This window comes from Coptis chinensis, chromosome 6 (genome assembly GCF_015680905.1).
Source record: "Coptis chinensis isolate HL-2020 chromosome 6, ASM1568090v1, whole genome shotgun sequence".
In the NCBI taxonomy this organism is placed as follows: Eukaryota; Viridiplantae; Streptophyta; class Magnoliopsida; order Ranunculales; family Ranunculaceae; genus Coptis; species Coptis chinensis.
Window position 1 is genome coordinate 64,651,217 of NC_141461.1, and position 18,449 is coordinate 64,669,665.

General features: G+C 37.3%; 1 protein-coding gene across 2 annotated transcripts; it reads right to left on the minus strand.

Annotated features, from left to right (window-relative positions):
- Positions 1-254: 254 nt before the first annotated feature.
- On the minus strand, positions 255-17,782 carry DIS1 (Actin-like ATPase superfamily protein). 2 transcript variants are annotated; one of them, XM_086565826.1, is made up of 9 exons: positions 17,422-17,782; positions 16,875-17,343; positions 12,416-12,562; positions 9,292-9,384; positions 8,825-8,944; positions 7,919-8,029; positions 3,931-4,056; positions 3,744-3,842; positions 255-662 (listed from the first exon to the last, which is right to left on the minus strand). In XM_086565826.1, the coding sequence occupies exons 1-9, from the start codon at positions 17,469-17,471 to the stop codon at positions 582-584; spliced, it is 1,296 nt and encodes a 431-aa protein (XP_086421952.1). In that variant the 5' UTR covers positions 17,472-17,782; the 3' UTR covers positions 255-581. The 2 variants fall into 2 exon arrangements, with proteins under 2 accessions (XP_086421952.1, XP_086421953.1); XM_086565827.1 differs by lacking the exons at positions 255-662; positions 3,744-3,842; positions 3,931-4,056 and adding an exon at positions 5,963-6,226 and having other exon boundaries at positions 17,422-17,761.
- Between the last annotated feature and the right edge of the window lie 667 nt (positions 17,783-18,449).

An 18,449-nucleotide genomic window follows, 5' to 3' on the forward strand; every position in this document is an offset into this window, starting at 1 on the left:
AAGTTGAAGCTCAAAAGGTTTTAGAAACTTAGAATGTTTGATTCTAAGGAAAACTATTTTGGTGTGCCTATCAAGTTGTCAAAAAGAAAAACTGTAGATTTTTAATACCCGGTTGATAGTGTCCACAATAAAATTAAAGAGTGTAGGGTAAAGTTTTGTCCCTAGCTGGGATAACCACTATGATTTAAGCTGTAGTGCAAGCCACACCTCTTTATGTGTCTTGAAAATTAAAGCTAATTGGCGGCCAACAAAAATTAAAAAAGTATAGACTCACTACTCACTGTCTGGGCTGTATAAGAATAACTAATTTCAGCTTGTCTATTGTATCCAAAGTCACCTATCTGACTAAAAACAATGCCTGGACTACAGATGAATACATTTCCTCTCTGATTTTCCGACTATGGGACATATTATACAGCAGCTCTTTCACGAAGACAGCTCTCAATGCATGAAACAGAGCAATTGAAGATACCAGTTGTGAGATGCATTTGGAGCTCATATTGATGCGAGGGGGTGGTCAACTTCACGGCCATCATATAAACTCCGAGAAACCAGTAGTGTCAACAAACTGAATGTCCATTTCAATACATGCCCTTGAAGACAGGATTTGTTCGACATATGCTTGCTCCATACTCCTCGTATTCTGCTTTTGTATGGCAGGCCTGTGCATAGCACACTTGCTTCAGAAATACAAAGCTTGAAGTTGCACAAGGTACAGTGTAAATACAACAACAACAACAACAACAACAACCACCACAACTTTTGTTGTCTGATCGGTAAATTGAAATATTGCATCATATCAGATTAAATGAAAAAAGTAGATTTCCCTCCTAAAATGAATTCGTTCGGGTCAAAATCTATTTTTAACTGACTGCTTTAATTTTCATGAGAACAGAAATGCACCTATAATTTACACATCAACAGGTTTTTGTTATTATTAAATTTTGGGTAGTAATCTTAGAAACCAGTTGACTCCAAAAGCACACAACAACGCAGTTCATCAAAAGGTCATGGGTCTAATGCAAATAGGTGGCACTCAACAACACCCTTCTTCGTGGAGTTAGTACTAGACTGTAATTCAGAAAATGGCAATTACTAAGTTTTGACGCACCCGTTAAAACTTTGGATCAAATACTGCCTTCAGACTGTACCTCATATGCATATTGAGGCATAAGCGAGGCACACACTTCAGGCATACTAAGGCTACAGCTTCTTTAGTACACAAAAGCAAGTAAACAAATGGAAAAGTACCCACAGTAGCTGAAATAATCAGTAAGAGCTCAAATAACCACTTGACCATTTAAAATTTAATGTAGATGTTTTTTTTCCTGCGTAAGTTGTTGCTTTGTTGACAGTCACTGCATAGCCTATGTCGATTCATTGGTTCGACAACCTTGTTCCACACAAAGAACACAAACTCTCACACAAGAATTCAATTGAAAAAACATTTCTCTAACACTCAAACTTTATTATTTATCAACACTAACTATAGCCAAAGGCCTACACAACTCGATATATAGCTAAGGAAACCATAAACTTAGAAGGGGTACCCATTTAGAAGCTAGGCTTCTAATTCAAATTTAAAAACTCATATACCTAACTTTTAAAATTAAATATAACCCCAAAAATAACATATGCTAAAAAACACCAAAATATCACCTATAAAAATAACTGGAAACATCCCTAATAATGTCTGAACCTATATGGAGCTAAAACAAGGGTTTGGAACCCCTTGGATGCATCATCTGTACTCGTGTAATAAGAACACGAAAGAGACAAGAAAAAAATTGTACAAGCCCTGGGGATATCCTAATCTGGATGGTACTTCACTTGGCAATCCCGGGCCTGTGCCTAGCCCGTCTAGGCGCTTACTAGAAGGCCTATGAGCTCTCCCACCGCTTTACTACTGCCTAGCGTGTTTTAGAACATTGAATAAGTCCAGGAAATCCGTTCTCATTACACAAGCACAGAAGTGTCTTAGGACATGAACATACATACTGAAACTAATGGTGTCTAATATGTTAGCATGAAATATGCAGTAACTAATAAAAATTATGGCATATAACCTTCAATATGTCCGGGTGTTGCATCTGACATGGATATAATGGCCGTCCCTAGGAAGCTAGGGGTCAGCGCAAATAAAAATTGAACTCGGCGAGGATGGGGGGTCAAGCTTTGCCGTGTGAGATAACCTGGTCTCTTCATCTGAGCGAACTTTCTTCTCTAACATTGCCTGGAGTTAGTTCCTTGAGTGCGTGCTCTTGCAAGTGGCCAAGTGTTCGAGTAAGGTAGCCAGAAAGTCCAAGATCAGAATCCAGATCCTTTATGGACCCCTATGACGACCGCTATCAAAGAGAAGCTTTTTGTTCAACGCGGCAAGGACTATAGGCAAATTTATGTTTTCCACTCTTTCAATCGGATATTTGTGTATCCAACACAGATTTATTTGAAAATATGGTGTGTCCATGTTACATAGTTGATAGTTGTGAACAAACACCAAAGCATGAAAATGATTAACCTAGTGCTTCAATGCCTCAATAAATTACTTTGGGCGATTTTGAAGATAAATCTAGCTAAGTAAAATAAAAATGTTCTAAATTATTAAAACTCAGAATAGAAAAAACAATATTCCAAAAATCAAACACATCCAGTTCCATTTCTTTATATCAGTGTAAATTTTTCTGTGTAGATCCAAGATATTCTTGACAGTAAAATATGTTTCAAACGATAAAAACTCAAAGACAGAACAAGACTGATGCTAAAAGATCAAACCTGTAAGTGTTTAGAAAACCAAAAACGATACACAGGGGAACTTGAACATTGTGAACACTTTGAATGCTAGTTTAGACAAATTAGCGCCTTTAAGAGGAGAGAAGTCACTTGAAAGATGTCAATGAGTGATGTGGACATGAGTCATGGTCTAGGTCAAGCTCATGGGTCACACGCATTAGGCGTCCCCCTATTTAGTTGGTTTATTTTAGTTATTTGAATTAGTAGCAGCCACATGTCTTATTCCTATTGGTTTTGCTTTGTTGTCAGTTAGTATAAATAAGGGCTTGTGATTAAGGTTTTTCAGTAGTTGATGTTTTATGTTATTGAAAGAGATTAAATAAAAATGTGGTTTTTAGGGTTCTTTAATTATTTCGATTAAAGTATCAATTTCATGACAATTGTTGCTTCTGCCAATTGTTTAATATACATCAATAGGTGCTTCCAAAATACAAATTTTATCAAAATGAATTTTCAATAATAAGTTAAATTCATTCTCTGTTAAAGTAGATAAAATCATGTTGAGCTTCACTATCTATCTCCTATGTGGGCATCCTTTGAAGTGCCACATATGCCAACCATGATACACCTTATATCTATTTGGGACCCACTTCAATGTACTTCCTCTAAGAGTTCGGCAAATTAAATTCTTCAGATAAGCTTCCTCAATATGAAATACTAGAAGTGCATACTTGAAAATAATGGCTCTCCAAGTATCTATCTGACTTTTCTAAGTAAAATATATACAAACAAATAGATTAAATAGTACTTAACTCCTTTTTGGCACCAAATTCTACCTATTCCACTAAAAATCATAATTCTAATGTTGCTAGTGGCCACCACTTGCAATATGAAATCCAGCACTCACCTAATTTGCTTCAATTTACTAAATATCAGGTGTATCTAAACACTGATGGACTGCAGAATTTTGACAGTTCTAATGCATGAAAGTATGGATTGATTCGAGAACGTACAGCATAAAACTCAGGTGTTGATGCAAGTACAGAGCCTCCAAACCAAACTGCAAACCTCTGGATGGGATGGCTGACAACATTGACCTCCACTGGCTGTGTCTGCGGGTGATATATAACATCAGTGCACAATAGTCACAAGAAATACCTTCCATCATTTAAAACAGTCAAAGGAAAAGGAAAAGCCTACTTTTACTTCACCAACAAGCCGAGCATCAGACAACAAAATTCGAGCATCAACAATCTTCTTCAGATCCCGCTGCAGCCTTCTATTGAAGTCCTTGAACATAGTTGATCCTCCAGATAACACCACATTCTGTAAATTTGGGGAAAGAAGAAACACATTATGTTTTAAAAAATGGTCGCAATCACAGTAGCAGATGTTTAAATTGTTGTCACTGTACATGCAAGGGACTAGTCATAGTGATGTACTAAGTTAGGACTTTTTCCAATTAGGAATCGCTATTGGCTTATTGTTCTATCCAAATTTTCAATTTACATTAGGACTTGGTATTCTTGTCGAGCAAGTTTTGGAAATTATAAATCTAGAATATTTTGCTTGTTAATAGGATTAATAAATTAAAGAGAACTGAATGAAACGCATCCAGTAATAGAAATTTGGTGTAAATTTTGTTTAACCTATTGGTAAAAACTTTGGCTACTTCATCATAAACGGTACCAATGTGGGCAATCTTTCCTGCAATTCTAATTAATGAAAAAGCAGCATCATCTATATTTTTGCCTTCTCCAATCCCATCGGCTCGTCTTTGTTTCTCCTACCTTATCATCCTATAAAGAACCCCGACAACCCCATTGATTCTGTTCTAAGTTAAATGAACTCGGGTACGTTTTGAAAGAAGTTGCCAAGATTTTTCTCAACAAAAAAATCTATCAAATCTCCAAAGGTGTTATTCTGGTTTGGCAAGTCTTCAAGAAAGCAAGTGCCAAAACAATGCAGACTCTGTTTCCTCTTCTTAAGGGTAGGATCAATTCCATACACCATACACCATACCACAAGTGGGGTTTTGTTCCATTTCTTTTTCACCTTTTGTAGAATGAAACTTCGTTCATGTCACCAAGTAGAATCCCCAAGTTCCAATTGCTTATACCATTAGCTAGGTGCTAGAGTAGGTATCTAGAAGTATATAGTTACTATATTATGAAATTCCAAATGTTGTCAGATTTAAATTACATGGTTCAATAAACCATAGTTGAGTTTTATCCATTTGAGGCACAAGTTCCAATTGTTCTTATACTCTTAAAATGGAACTCGTTGGCGGAAGCAAAAACAGAAAATAACAAACCTATATAATTTGCACAACAAGGGAAGAAACTGGAAAATAAAGTTGTGATCCTCAAAAATGGAGACCATCGTCAACAAGAACCCTAACAAGGCGCTAGAGTAGGTAACCTAAGAGTACATAACTTCTAAATTATTAAACTGCAAACGTAGAGTTAAGTAATATGGTTCAATAAATTAAAGTTGTGTTTTATCTATTTGAGGCACAAGGTATGCTTAAAGCTCTTAACATGGAACTCGTTCCTGGAAGCAAAAACAAAGAATAACAGAGTTGTTATCCTCAAAAATAGCGACAATCCTATAACAAGAAATCACCAGATGATTCCCAAGGAACTAAACAGTAAGCATGAATAGGATCAATGTAGTCACTAGAGCATACATGTCATGCACCTCACCAAAACAAAACAAAGATGTATGAAAAATAACTAAGAGATGAGAGCGCCTACTCAAAGCATCAACGACCCAGTTATCCTTTCCGGATTGAAACTTTGTTTGTTTCTTTATATATATAAGATTCACTTTGTAAATGTAATAATGCTGTTTACAATATTATCCAGTCCAACTACCAAGAAACTACGCGACCTCACACAAGCACCCCACATTCTCAAATTACAAAGACCTACTCAGCTCACAATCCCATCCTAATTACACATGAAGTCTTACAAACTTTACATCCTTAAACAGAGGATTAGCACAAGAGCAATCGAATAGAACCTCCTTGATCTCCACTACCAACTTATGCTCTTCTCTTTCTTTATGCTCAAAGATCCTCAATTCTTTCCTTCTGTAGTGTCCCTACAATAGCATTAGGAAGATGATCTGCCAACTATGAAGCACGGACACTGACACCGACATGGATGTGGACACTAATGCGATGACACGACCATATCCAATGTGGACACGGCATGGACACGGATGTTAATAATATTTTAAAATCTATTTTATATTAATGTAACATTAAATTACAAGTCATATCATAATTATTCAAGATTTATTACAACAAAAAGAGTCATAAAAACATCTCACATAACTGAAAACTACCCTAGCACATGGGACATGCATATGCCGTGTCGGTGACACAGTGGAGTTTTAGAGGTGTCCGTGCTTTGGAGCCCACCAACCATCTGGTTATGTTGGAAAGTGGAGCTGAAATGATATTCTTCCCCAATGCCTCCATATTTGATGGCTGAAACATAGCAATGTTGAAGGAGTTGAAGAATAGTGCCCCAATTCCAAAAGCAAAGGAACAATTGAGATAGATGCCATTTTGCAAAGAAACACACATCAATTAATATCCATACCCTTTTTCAAGTTATCGACAATTTGAATCCTAAACACGTAAGCTCCCACACCGAATAAAGCAATTCTAAATGGAATAGAGTTCTTCCAAATCCACTTATATAGAAAATTAATGATCCTCTCATTTTCCACTAACCCCACCTACGCATAATTTTGTGCCAAAACTTGGTTGGTTCCCATATCACCACGCAAGATTTATCATTCCTCAAGGCAGCAATGGGAGCCCATGATACTGCTGAAATTATGAACGGAATCTCCTGAAAATAGAGGCAACCCCTTGAAAGCTATGGCTAGGAGAAGGGGAAGTAGGAGTGGACCACTTATCAATAACTTGGCCTTAGGACTCATCAATACAAATAGCATCAACAGAAACGACAAAATGCACAACCAAGAAATAACACTTCTTAAACTGCAAGGATTTTCAGCATGCAAAACTATTTGATGGCTCATGAGTCTTGCACAAAGAAATACGAGTTTGATACATGGGAACATATTTTGTCAATGTCGTCACCCGTTCAATTGATATTACGATAAGACAGAAAATTTTGTGCTCACAACATACTAAATGACAGGAGCAACGTTAATCCCAATGCGTGTTCTAAAGCTTGGAATTCCTATCACTAACCTATATCTGAAGATTTTGCACACAATCAAAGGTTGATTATGAGAAATTAATTGCTAATGTGTATTGGATATCGTCTTGACAACTCCAAAGACTTTGTTTTATGCTGTGTTACTGATCTGGATGCATGCCACTTTATCTTGGGGAATACTTACAATCCATGGAATGCCGGAAAGTGCCTTCGGTTTTACATTTGTCGAGTCCTGTTACATTTAGGTTTAGAATTTGAGCTCCAAGCTCGGTCTTCCCTCGATTAATGCTTGGCTCGGGCTCGTTCACATATTATATGAGCAGGCTTGAGCTTAATTTAGAGCTTGCTTAATAAACAAGCATGGTGAAGCTTGGCTTGATAAGCTCAAATACCATCCCCATAGTGTAACATAGCCAAGCTACTCGTTTGTTGCTCGGCTCGAGCTCGTTCCTATAATATAAGAGCCAAGTTTGTGATTCTTTTAAAGCTTTAGCCAAGACAATTAGCTACTGGCTAATGTTCTTAGTTTTGATGTAATCATCTGGCTACATCAAAAATATAACTTTCACGCTATGTTACATGGACACGCCATATTTCAAAAATAATCTGTCGGATATGTATCCACGTGTCCGTGTCGGACACACACGGACACATTTTGTATGTAATATACCTTAGTTTTTATATTTCGCCATGTCAGACACTTTGTATCCGGCATACGGACACACGTATCCGTGTCAATGTAACTTAGCTTTCACAAATCCAAAAACAATAACAACAACGCCTCTGAAGAGGTCGGTAACAAAGGTTATAAGTATTTGAGGATTTCCAACAAATATATTAGGTGATGATACCAAATGTCTTACAAGTATAACTGTCCTCTGCTGTTTCCAACAGAGGGCATCCTGAGTAATTAAATGCTTACTATACTTAATACTGATTTCAAGATCAAAAAAGCTACCAAAATATCTAGAGTACGACTAAATCACCTTATAAAGAGCCCTCCTTGTGTCGATGGGTGCTGACTGAATGCACTTGTCTATTACAGAGGGTAAAGTGGTGGTGAAGTCACTGCTGTAAATCTCAGGATTGAAGAAAATCTGCATAGATAATCAAATGTAACTTAACAAGTTCAGAACATGTTTACAAGCAGAGGAAGAAACAGATAAGCAAATCGTGAACAAAAAAAAGTACAGAAAGATCTCATAGTAATAAGATAAAGCAAATCAATACTGCTGTAAACATCAATACCCTATCGCTTGGCCTAGACCATGACACGATGTCCACATCACAGAGAGTACATGTTTTTCTTTTTTCTTCCAGTACAGCAAGTTTGGTGCCTAAGTTGTGCAGCAAAACCATAACCTAAGGTTTTTAGCATTGTAGGGATGCCTTCTTAATGGAAGTATGTGGCAAATCTTGTCAATGCTACATGAAAAGCTTATCCAAATAGCTATTTCTGCCGTGATCATCTTAACAACCAAACAGAAACAAAATCACGACAAACGATGTCTTTGAAAATCCAATATGATTGGTCAAAGGAGCATCAGCATTTTGTGCATTGTGGAGCAGACTATGTCAAACTGTTGATAATCAAAAATTAAGTTTGTATATTCCTATGGAACATGGACACGCCATATTTATCAAAAAATCCGTGTCACACATACACACCCCCAAAAAACCAAACTCTGCCATACATATTGTATGTAATATACCTCAATTTTTTATATTTCACCGTGTCAGACACTTCGTATCCGTGTCGGACACTGACATACCTATCCGTGCCAATGTAACTTAGGTATATTCCGTGTTCAAGTGTTAAAAGTGCCAGTCACTTTTCCAACTGAGATAAACTGAAATAGAATATATGTATGTACAAAGAGAGCAAAGCAAACCTCAGGGCCAAGAAATCTTTCATAACCAATGTCACAAGAGTATGGTGCTCCTGTCTTAGGTTTAATTCCCCTCCACTGCTTGATGTACTTAGATGGTTCACGGTCGTGCTTATTATATTCCTGAAATTATTGATGAACTGCGGTATATCATGCAATGATCTGACATCTCAATCCATTATATATTATGACAAATAACAGCCTAACAGAAACATGTTGACTTACAATGATGAGTTTGAAACTATGTTAAATGGACATGCCATAATTTTTTAAAAAATCTGTGTCGGATACGTATCCATGTGTCCATGACAGACACATATTGTATGTGATATACCTCAGTTTTTTATATTTCGCCATGTCACACTTAGTGAGACACCTATCCGTGTCAATGTAACATAGGTTTGAAAGTAATTGAATTGAATGGGCATGTCCCTTTAAACAATAAAAAAACTGCAAGATGAAATGATTACCTTGACGATATCTGAGCAAGTGTAGCAATACATCTCTTTCACCTTTCGAGCAATTTCAAGAGAGTCTTCTGGTGGAACATGCTCTCCTCTTTCCTACATGAATTGATGTCAAAAGACAAACAACCAAGCACAGCTCACTCACAAGTCATGTAGTTCAAAGTTATTTAGGATTAGTTATAAATGATGAACGCAGTATATCGGTCTATAGTCTATATCGGTACAGATAGTGGACAAATGCTTCTGAAATGAGAACTTTCACTTCCTAGTTCTCACTCACTTTCTTGTTCAAATTGCATTGACTTTTAAAAAAGAACAATAAGGTAATAACAAAAGCCTCGAATACCAAATGTTTAAATTTAAGTGCCAAGAATACCTAATGGTTAGTTCTCTCTATAAGGGATGATCTTGTCATGGTGACTTGGTGAGTTTATAACTTCTTCACATAATGATTAAAAACAGAAATGTGAAACAAAATTTTCAATTAAGCTGAGAAGTAAAGAGAAGTTGATTATTTAAGTAGCAAAGTGGTTAGAATGAAATATACTTTCAGAGCGACGAAAATTCTGATTAATTCAGTAGGAACTGATTTTGCAACAATTTTTAAGGAACTAATTCTGCATCAAATTCAATCATCAATACATCTTTTTTTTTTTTGCTCGGTAAAGATGAAATCTCATTAAAAGTGAAAAGAAAGTAGGCCGGGAAAGCCTACTATTACAAAGAAACAAAATAAAGCCAAAAACAGATGAGACAGCATTTACAGAGAACACTTTTACTGTTTAGAAATTCAAAAAATGCAAATGGTTAAACATACGTGGAACTGCTAGAATGACATACTCTTCTTTCATTTATGTGTTCTCTTACTCTAGATCCAGCTAGTTCTTTTCTGTTTATGTATCCTTAATCATGGAAGGTTTGACAATTGAATCCAAAACCTTTTTTGTTGATGATGTGAGTAAGGGTGCCTTAAAGAGGTTCAGGCTACTGGAGATGAAATCAGGTAGAAGAGAAATTATTATTCTAACAGAGCAGGTGGTGATATGGCTTTGTGAGTCACTTAATGATGCTGCCGACTAGGTCTCCAGAACCAACGAAGATGGAAGATAACCGATCAGCTACGTTGAACCTTCTTGGGTGAGATAATATCCAACAAGGCTGGTAGGTGTTTCAGACTCACAGAGTTCACTCCTAGTAAAAGAAACAGGATTGTGGTGGTGCCAGAGAAAGATGGTAAGGGGTGGCAGGAATTGACTAATTTTCTGAGTAATAAATGTAAAGTGAATGGCAAGGGAGTTCCGCACTGTTCAGAGTTCCCAGAACTTCCAGCATCTTCTTTCATGCATAATAATCTTGTGCCGGATAATATTTCAGCTATTCCAGTACCCCCACTTGTCTCCTGTACCTGGTTATTGATATGGGGGATTCCACAAAAGCTTTGCATTCCAGGGGTTATCCAGAAAGTGGGCAAGCTGCTAGGGGGGTTTGTGGAATATGAGATTAAGGATAAGAGTCATTCCAAGGCCTCTCTTATTTATCTGTGTGTGGGTAAAATTCCTACAGAGATCCCTAGTGCTTTGAAACTGTTCTGGAATAAACAAATTTACCATTTGAGCATAGATCTGGTTATTAAAGAAGATTGTGTTAGAGACGGTATTATTGGTCGAAGATGGGTAGTTGACGTTGTGTTGGCTCCTCCGGCAAAAGTGATAAGTTTTTCTGGCAAAAATTCTGGCAGGCCCAATTGGATGAGAGATTGCACTCAGCAAGCTCCTAGGGATGGTGATGAGGAAACCTCAGAGTTTCAAGTTGCAGACATGAATCATCAATACATCTTTATCTCTTGTAAAATCATCTAAAACAAAAACATGCTTTTGCAAATGCGATATGATACTGAAGAAGGGTGTAATGGTGGACACTACTTACAAATCATCCAGAAACTGCAATTGGACTTTGAGGTGTCAAGAAAATGGGGGCCTCATAGTAGCACACCAAAGTCGGAATACAAGGTCACAAAGATAATCCATACAATGAAATTATTCGGACTGTCGGCTTTCTTTGAATCATGAATCAGGTAATGAAATTATTGAGACTGCAGGAATTCCAACCCCGAAAGTTAAGAAGCTCCTTTGGATATTGCAAAATGGAGATGACAAAAATCTTTTCAGATCCAAACTTAAAAGGACTTATTGAATGAGCACCACAAACAGCGTTATGTCCTCCACCCCCGCCCCAACCCCCAAGTACTGAAGGTTTGAGCAACTTGAACGATAATTCAATTTGTTGGCTTAGATATAGTTTAAAATTAAGTGGCTTAGATAGAGTTTAAATTTTAAAATGATCGGGTAATTTGGCTGTGAACAGTAAATCGTCGATTGCCTTCCTCTGCAGTGCTATTTCAGAAATTAGTTTTGCAAGCATTAAATTCAAAAACCTAATTACAGGGGTTACAGTCCAAATAAGAAACTATTCAAAATAATAATTCAATTAATAAAAGGGAAAAGGCTGACACCTAGCCATCCATTCTGCCGTTCATGTAATTTTTAAATATGTGCTTATTGGGCTCACTTCGCGGGGTGTCACCTAATTAACGTCCATGAGCAGATCCACTGCAACCATATACCCATTCGATCAATACAGGATCGAGCGTTCATCGAAAAAAAATACAGGATTGAGCTCCTCTGCTTAGTTCGTGGCACTGTGCAGCTCATGCAAAGGAGCATGATCCCTACTTTTATGAGGAGATTGCAATGGTCGCGATAATAATGATGTTTGAAAGTGGGAGAGAGCGGAGGTGTATATAAACAAGGGCGGCCTTGGTAAAGTCTAGAAAGTAAACATAGTAGAATCCAGAATGTGACAGTGCCAATCCTTGAAAACATATAAGAAAAAAGGGTTTTGGAAAGAAAGGTAAAAGTATAAAAGTGTATACGAATCCCCAACTTAGATGTTGCTACCAATCAAAAAAAGAAGTGTATGACAAGTTTTATTTTGTGTGAATATTGCATGTTATAACATTTTACTAGTAAGAATTTCAGCATTTAGATTTGCAGTATGAAAAACGGAGTAAACATAATAAAAAATATAGTCCCAACTTCCAAGATCAGATAAAAGTCATGTAATGTACCCGCATGAGTTGCTGAACGAAAAGTGTAACATCCTTTCCAGAAAGAGGAATGGATTTGATGCTACTCCCAATAACATAACCATCTGCAACAGGAACAACATGTGTGGCCCCATCTCCAACATCTACTACAACTCCTGTCATTTCACACTGAACAGAAGCAAGGTTAGTCTAAAGTACTTGGACTATTTTGAGATTGTCGTTTAAAAAATAGTACGTGATGTAAAATGCAGCGGAATATACTAAAAAAAGATTAGAACGCAACTCTTGGGATTAAGTTTTAATCCCAAAACACAATCAATCTGGAAAATAACTTAACTAAAGATGCCTATTTCTAGCGTTGAGAGTGCACTCTCTTCGGATTGTAGATTTTGTAGAATAGCACCTTTTGCACTTATGGGAGGTCTGTAGATGAAAAGATGAAGGAGTCACTTTGAGGATAGAGCTTTATCATTTCAGGAGTTAGTCAATGGGTTTCTGTCTGATTGTGCGATAGTTTAGGAGGAATGGAGGGACGTGTTTTTGAGAGCTTTGCATTCAGATGGGACTCTCTATTAGGCACTTGTATTGTGGTTCATTGATTTTTATTTATTTTTTTACCTTTTTGCTTGGTAGAAAAATAGTTATATTAATAAAAACCGTAGTGTGAGAGTTAAACATTACAGATCCATTAGTACAAAACCAACATCAAGATGGCAACGTAATATCCACTCATCTTGCCATCAAATCATCATATCTAAGTCCTCTAACAGTAGGAGCATATGACACCCAATTCCATACATGTTATTTACACCTAGTCATAACTTGTTGCGAGCTGCTGAACTTGTCAACGAAAACCCGTTGGTTCTTTTCAAGCCAAATGGCCCATGTAATATCATGGAACGTGACGTTTCTTGAAGAGTGTGCCTAGACCAAGTCGCCCTTGAGAAAGAGCAGGTTGGCATCACAAAGGAATCAAGAACCAGCTCCAAATACTTCTAGCCACCTCGCAATCTACGAACAAGTGTTGAATCGATTCATCCTCTTTAGTGCACATCACACAACTGTTGACCATGATTTGTCCCCTCTGAGAATATCAGTAGTTAACGTTCTGGCCCATAATAAAGCCCAAACAAAAAAGTCAACTTTAGATGGTACGCACAAATTTCAAACCTTCTTATATGGGAAGTTTTCCAGTTGTTGCTCATCCAACGCTCTCGATTCTAATATCGTGTACATATTATTTATGAGTGTAAGGCAAATCATGGCCAGCCCATAATCTTCTATCCTGCTCCACATTAATCTTTAACAAGGAAACATGGCCAATGAAATCAGTCGCTTGTTTCCACTCATTAAAAAAAACCCTACGAATATTCTAATTTCATGACTGATTTCTATCGTGCCAGATAACATACTGCTGAACAGTCCCGATTTTGTTGCAGTGAGTTACCATAGATGATAGGATACAAAGTCTAAAGAGGAACATTTGAGTACCATTTGTCCTCCCAGAAGGACATCCTTGACCCACTCTGAAGCTAATTTCATCGGTAACCATCTCTTAATTGCTCATTAATCCCCTCCATAGTCCACATCCATAAGTACTTGTAACATTCTTAGAATACCACCCCAGAGACTCCAAACCGTATTTATTCCTGATCACACTCTTCCATAGTCCATCTTCTTGATCAGCAAAGCGCCAAGTCCATTTACAAAGAAAAGAATGTTAACCTGTAATGCGCCTAAACCCAGGCCACTGAGTTTTTTGGGCATACAACATTTACCCCAAGAGATAAGGTAATGTCCCCATAGAAAATCCCTCGTGATCTTTTCAATTTCATTTTCCACACTAGCAGGGATAGTTAATACTAAATAGTGATAGGAAATAAATGGGTAGACTTGAGAGAATGGATTTGTGAGAACGATCCTTCCTCCGTATAGGAACTTGGGCTTCCAGATAGCAAGCCTTTTCCTGAATCTCTCAATCACCGGAGCCCAGTCTTCACTTTAAAAGGAGCACCCAAAGGAAGGCTCAGATAACTGGATGGGAGCTCACCAATGCGGCGGCCTAAGACATTCACAGTGTTCGCTAAATCTGAGATATTACCGACTCCATAAATAAAGCTCTTTGTGACGTTTACATAAATACCAGAAACTGCTTCAAACCAGAATAATGTAGCCTTAATAGTCTGAACTTGTTCAAGACTTGCATCAAGAAACAATAATGTATCATCTGCATATTGCTGAATAGGGATTTGGGCACTCTTTTCCACCACTTTAAACCCACTGATAAGACCCCTATTTTGTGCCTGCAGTACCATTCTGGTTATAGCTTCAATAACCAACACGAAAAGGAGGGGAAGAGAGGACCTTCCTGCCTTAATCCTTTCGAGCTAGGTTACATGGACACACCATATTTTGAAAAAAATCTGCGTCGGATACGTATCCACGTGTCCGTGTCGGACACATATTGCATGTAATTTACCTCAAATTTTGATATTTTGCCGTGTCCGACAATTCGTATCCGTGTCCGATACAGCGTGTCAATGTAACCTAGCTTTCGAGCTAGTGAAATAACCCACTGGAGTGCCATTAATCATTACTGAAAAATAAGCAGCTGAAAGGCATGTCTTGATCCAACTTCTCCACAAAAATCATATCGCATAAGAAGGTAGTCAAGGAATGTCTGACTAATATTATCAAAAGCCTTTGTAAAATCGATCTTACAAAAAAAAAACAGTAATACCAGATAGTCTTCTTGAATCTATGAGTTCATTAGCGACAAGAACCTCATCTTGAATCTGCCGTCCTTCTATTGACGACCCCTGATAGTCACTCACCAGCACATTTACATCCTTCTTGAGTCAGATAGTCAATGCTAATGCAGTCATCTTAAAACCTCCTCCCAAAAGGCTAATCGGCAGAAAATCAGCCAAGTTAGAAGCTCCTGTCACATTCTGGACTAGAGTAACAAAGGTATTAGTATGCTCTCAATTAAGAAAAGAATCATTTGTAACTCCTTGACTACATCCATGATGTGCGCTTTCAGAAAAGACCAACATCGTTTGTAAATTACCACTCGAAACCCTCAGCACAGGTGATTTTTCTCCAGCCATGGACTTGAGGCTGCCTTCATTTCTTACTCGTCAAAGTCTCTCTCATCCACTGCGTAAGTTCTTCACCAATTGGATTAAAATTAATCCATCCAGAGTAGGTCTCTCTTTGACTTCTTCCTCAGACAGTATAGAGTAGAAATCCACGGCATAATTTCTAATAACATTCTCATCATTAGTGAACTCCCCTCTAACTTTTAGTTTAGAGATACAATTCACATGGTATCTTGAATTTGCGATTCTGTGGAAAAACCCAGTACATCTTTCACCATCTTTGGCCCACTTTGTTTTGGCTCTGATGAACCAGTACTCATCTTTAAGATTGAGGTAATCATGTAATTTCATCAATTTTTAATTCTTCAAATCTATTTCTCAGTTGAAGAGAGATCTCCTACTTTTCCAGCAACATGAGATCGAACTTAAAAGGCTTCGACACACCCCCCCCTGATTTGAAATTCTGTAACAAGATCATAATCCGTCTCAGTATGATCATCAAAGTGATCAACCCAGGAAGGTGAAACTAAGAACCAGTCTAATCTGCTCATTGAAGGCCACAAGTGCTTGTTAGCATGTGTGAATTGAGCTCCCTCCAATGTAAACCAAAATTGTTAGTAAACTCATTGAATCTCTTTACATCTATTACTTCTGAAACCCCCTCAGTTTTCATTGGAGTATCTGACTACGTTGAATGCATCGGCTAGGCACCAAGGGAAATCACAGATAGTACCCGCTTCACCTAATTCAGACTAGAATTGTTCTTTATCTGCATTATCCAACAGCCCATAGACGCTCGGGAAAACCTACTTGAAACTAGAGTTCACGCCTATAAAAGGGAAAGAAAGAGTGAAAGCACCCTTGCACGTATCCTGCACAATCAGCCTATCTATGTCCCATAACACAACCTGACCTCCTGATCTACAACAACGAAACCTATCTATCATCCACTGATTCATTCTTGTAGAATCTCATTGTTTTCCATCTGTAGTTTCTGTTTTTTTTTCTCTTATTATACACATGATATCTGATCAAACAACTTTCATTTACTATATCTACTTTTCACTAATTAACAAAAAAAAATATAAACGAGATAATTTCCCCTAAATATACATCTCGAGATTATAACATGCCCCCACTTCATATAGCACAAAAACTGGAGGACTCTACGAAGTGGGGCATCTCGCTTCAATGACTTACGGTTTTCTTTCAGCACTCTTAACCCCTCACTACTGTTCTTATTCCATATATGCACATTAATCACCTAAGTAAAACCCTTTCCTTATCAAATATCATTTCGTGATACTTCTACTTGCCTTCATATCTATAATATAACGAATTTAAAATAAATAAAATGACACAGAAAAAAGAGTACCAACCTTAGAAGTGGTGTAACCAGCAGCAAGAGCAAGAACAGGCTGAACAGCAATATAAAGACCGGGAACATTAAAAGTCTCGAACATAATCTCTCCAGTATACTCCCTATTCTCCGGCGCAGTAAGTGGACTTTCCGTAAGTAAAAAATAATGATCCTCAGGATCACATCTCAAATAATTAAATATACATTGTTGCCAAAACCTCTCCATAGTATCCCAATTATCTACTTGCCCATGACTTATTGGATAACTAAGATTATAAGTGTTACTTGATCGAGAACGAAGCATTGCTTCTTCTCCTATATAGAAATCAAGATCTGCCATCACTCCTGCACTATGTTGTGCTAACCAATTATTTGATGACGTGGAACTTCTTCTTGTTTGATTATTAACAAATGAGTCATTAACTGCCACAACTGTTGGGATAATAAAACATGGTTCCACGTTTCCAGCAAATCCCATTTTAGTGAACCTGAAATTTAAAGTTCGGTTAGAATGAAATAAAATAATTAGTTTAAAATGGGTAATTAATTAATTAAATGGGTTTTACCCGGTGCCGTTGTCGATAACTACTGCGGGACGAGAAGAAGCGGCGTCCATTGGATTGAGGAGAGAGAAAGAGAGGTGGATCTACGGTTGAGATCCAATGATATTTTATGGGTTGGTGGTAATGAGATCATGGTAGTGGAGAAATAGATGATTTTGTACAAGGTCTAGTGAACGTTGAATTTAAGCGAAAGCGGCAGTGACGTGACTTGTGATTCAAAGATTTTGTGTCCATATTTTCATGTAAAAACTGTGATTAAGGATTGAATAATAAGCTGTTCTCGGGGCAACCTCACTTTTCTCTCGTTAGCTTCTTTTCTTTGCCTACAAATGAGGTTGCGTATAATGAATGGGTGTTCAGGGGTGGGGTTCCGGTTCAGTTTCGGCTCCACACTTCCACTATTATAAGTACACGTGTCCTATAATACACAATACATATTTTTTATAATACGGAAGGGTTATCAAAACAAACTAGGGTCTCGTTATATTAATTTTAATCATTATATTAAATTACTGGTCATGCTTTTACAAAAGTGCATACAACATTTTTGCACTATCCAATACCATGCTAAACAACTAAATATCTCAAAAAATAATAAAAAATAAAATCCTCGATCAGGATCTCCTTATGTAATTGATACTTTCATAGTTTTATCAAATGAAGTTCTTTAAGGTGAGTTCAAATACAGTGCAATAGAATTCATCACCCGTTCCAATAATACCAAATAATATTGCACGTAGGGTAACTCCGTATCAAAGCAATTATATTGAAAATGGTTCATTCTAAAGCCTTCACTTGTAGTAAAAATAGTTCAAGAAAAATTACTAAATTTCCTTGGATAGAATGGTCGGGAGAGTTTCAAACCAAGACATTGGACACTACCATTCCATAGGGAAGGCGCCCGTTACAACCGTATTTTAGTAAATTATGAGCAAATGAATACCCTAAAAAAAAGAAAAAAAAAATTAACCAATATTACCCCCCACTAGATGAGCCAATTAGGATTCTCTCCCCACTAGATGGGAAATTAA

Bases quoted from the DNA above. Each gene is read 5' to 3' on its own strand.
- DIS1 (XM_086565826.1), bottom strand. From the start codon at position 17,471: ATGGACGCCGCTTCTTCTCGTCCCGCAGTAGTTATCGACAACGGCACC. The intron at 17,344-17,421 runs GTAAAACCCATT...TTTAAATTTCAG, and splicing joins GTTATCGACAACGGCACCGG to GTTCACTAAAATGGGATTTG. The intron at 12,563-16,874 runs GTTGGTACTCTT...GCTTCTGTTCAG, and splicing joins CTGGTTACACCACTTCTAAG to TGTGAAATGACAGGAGTTGT.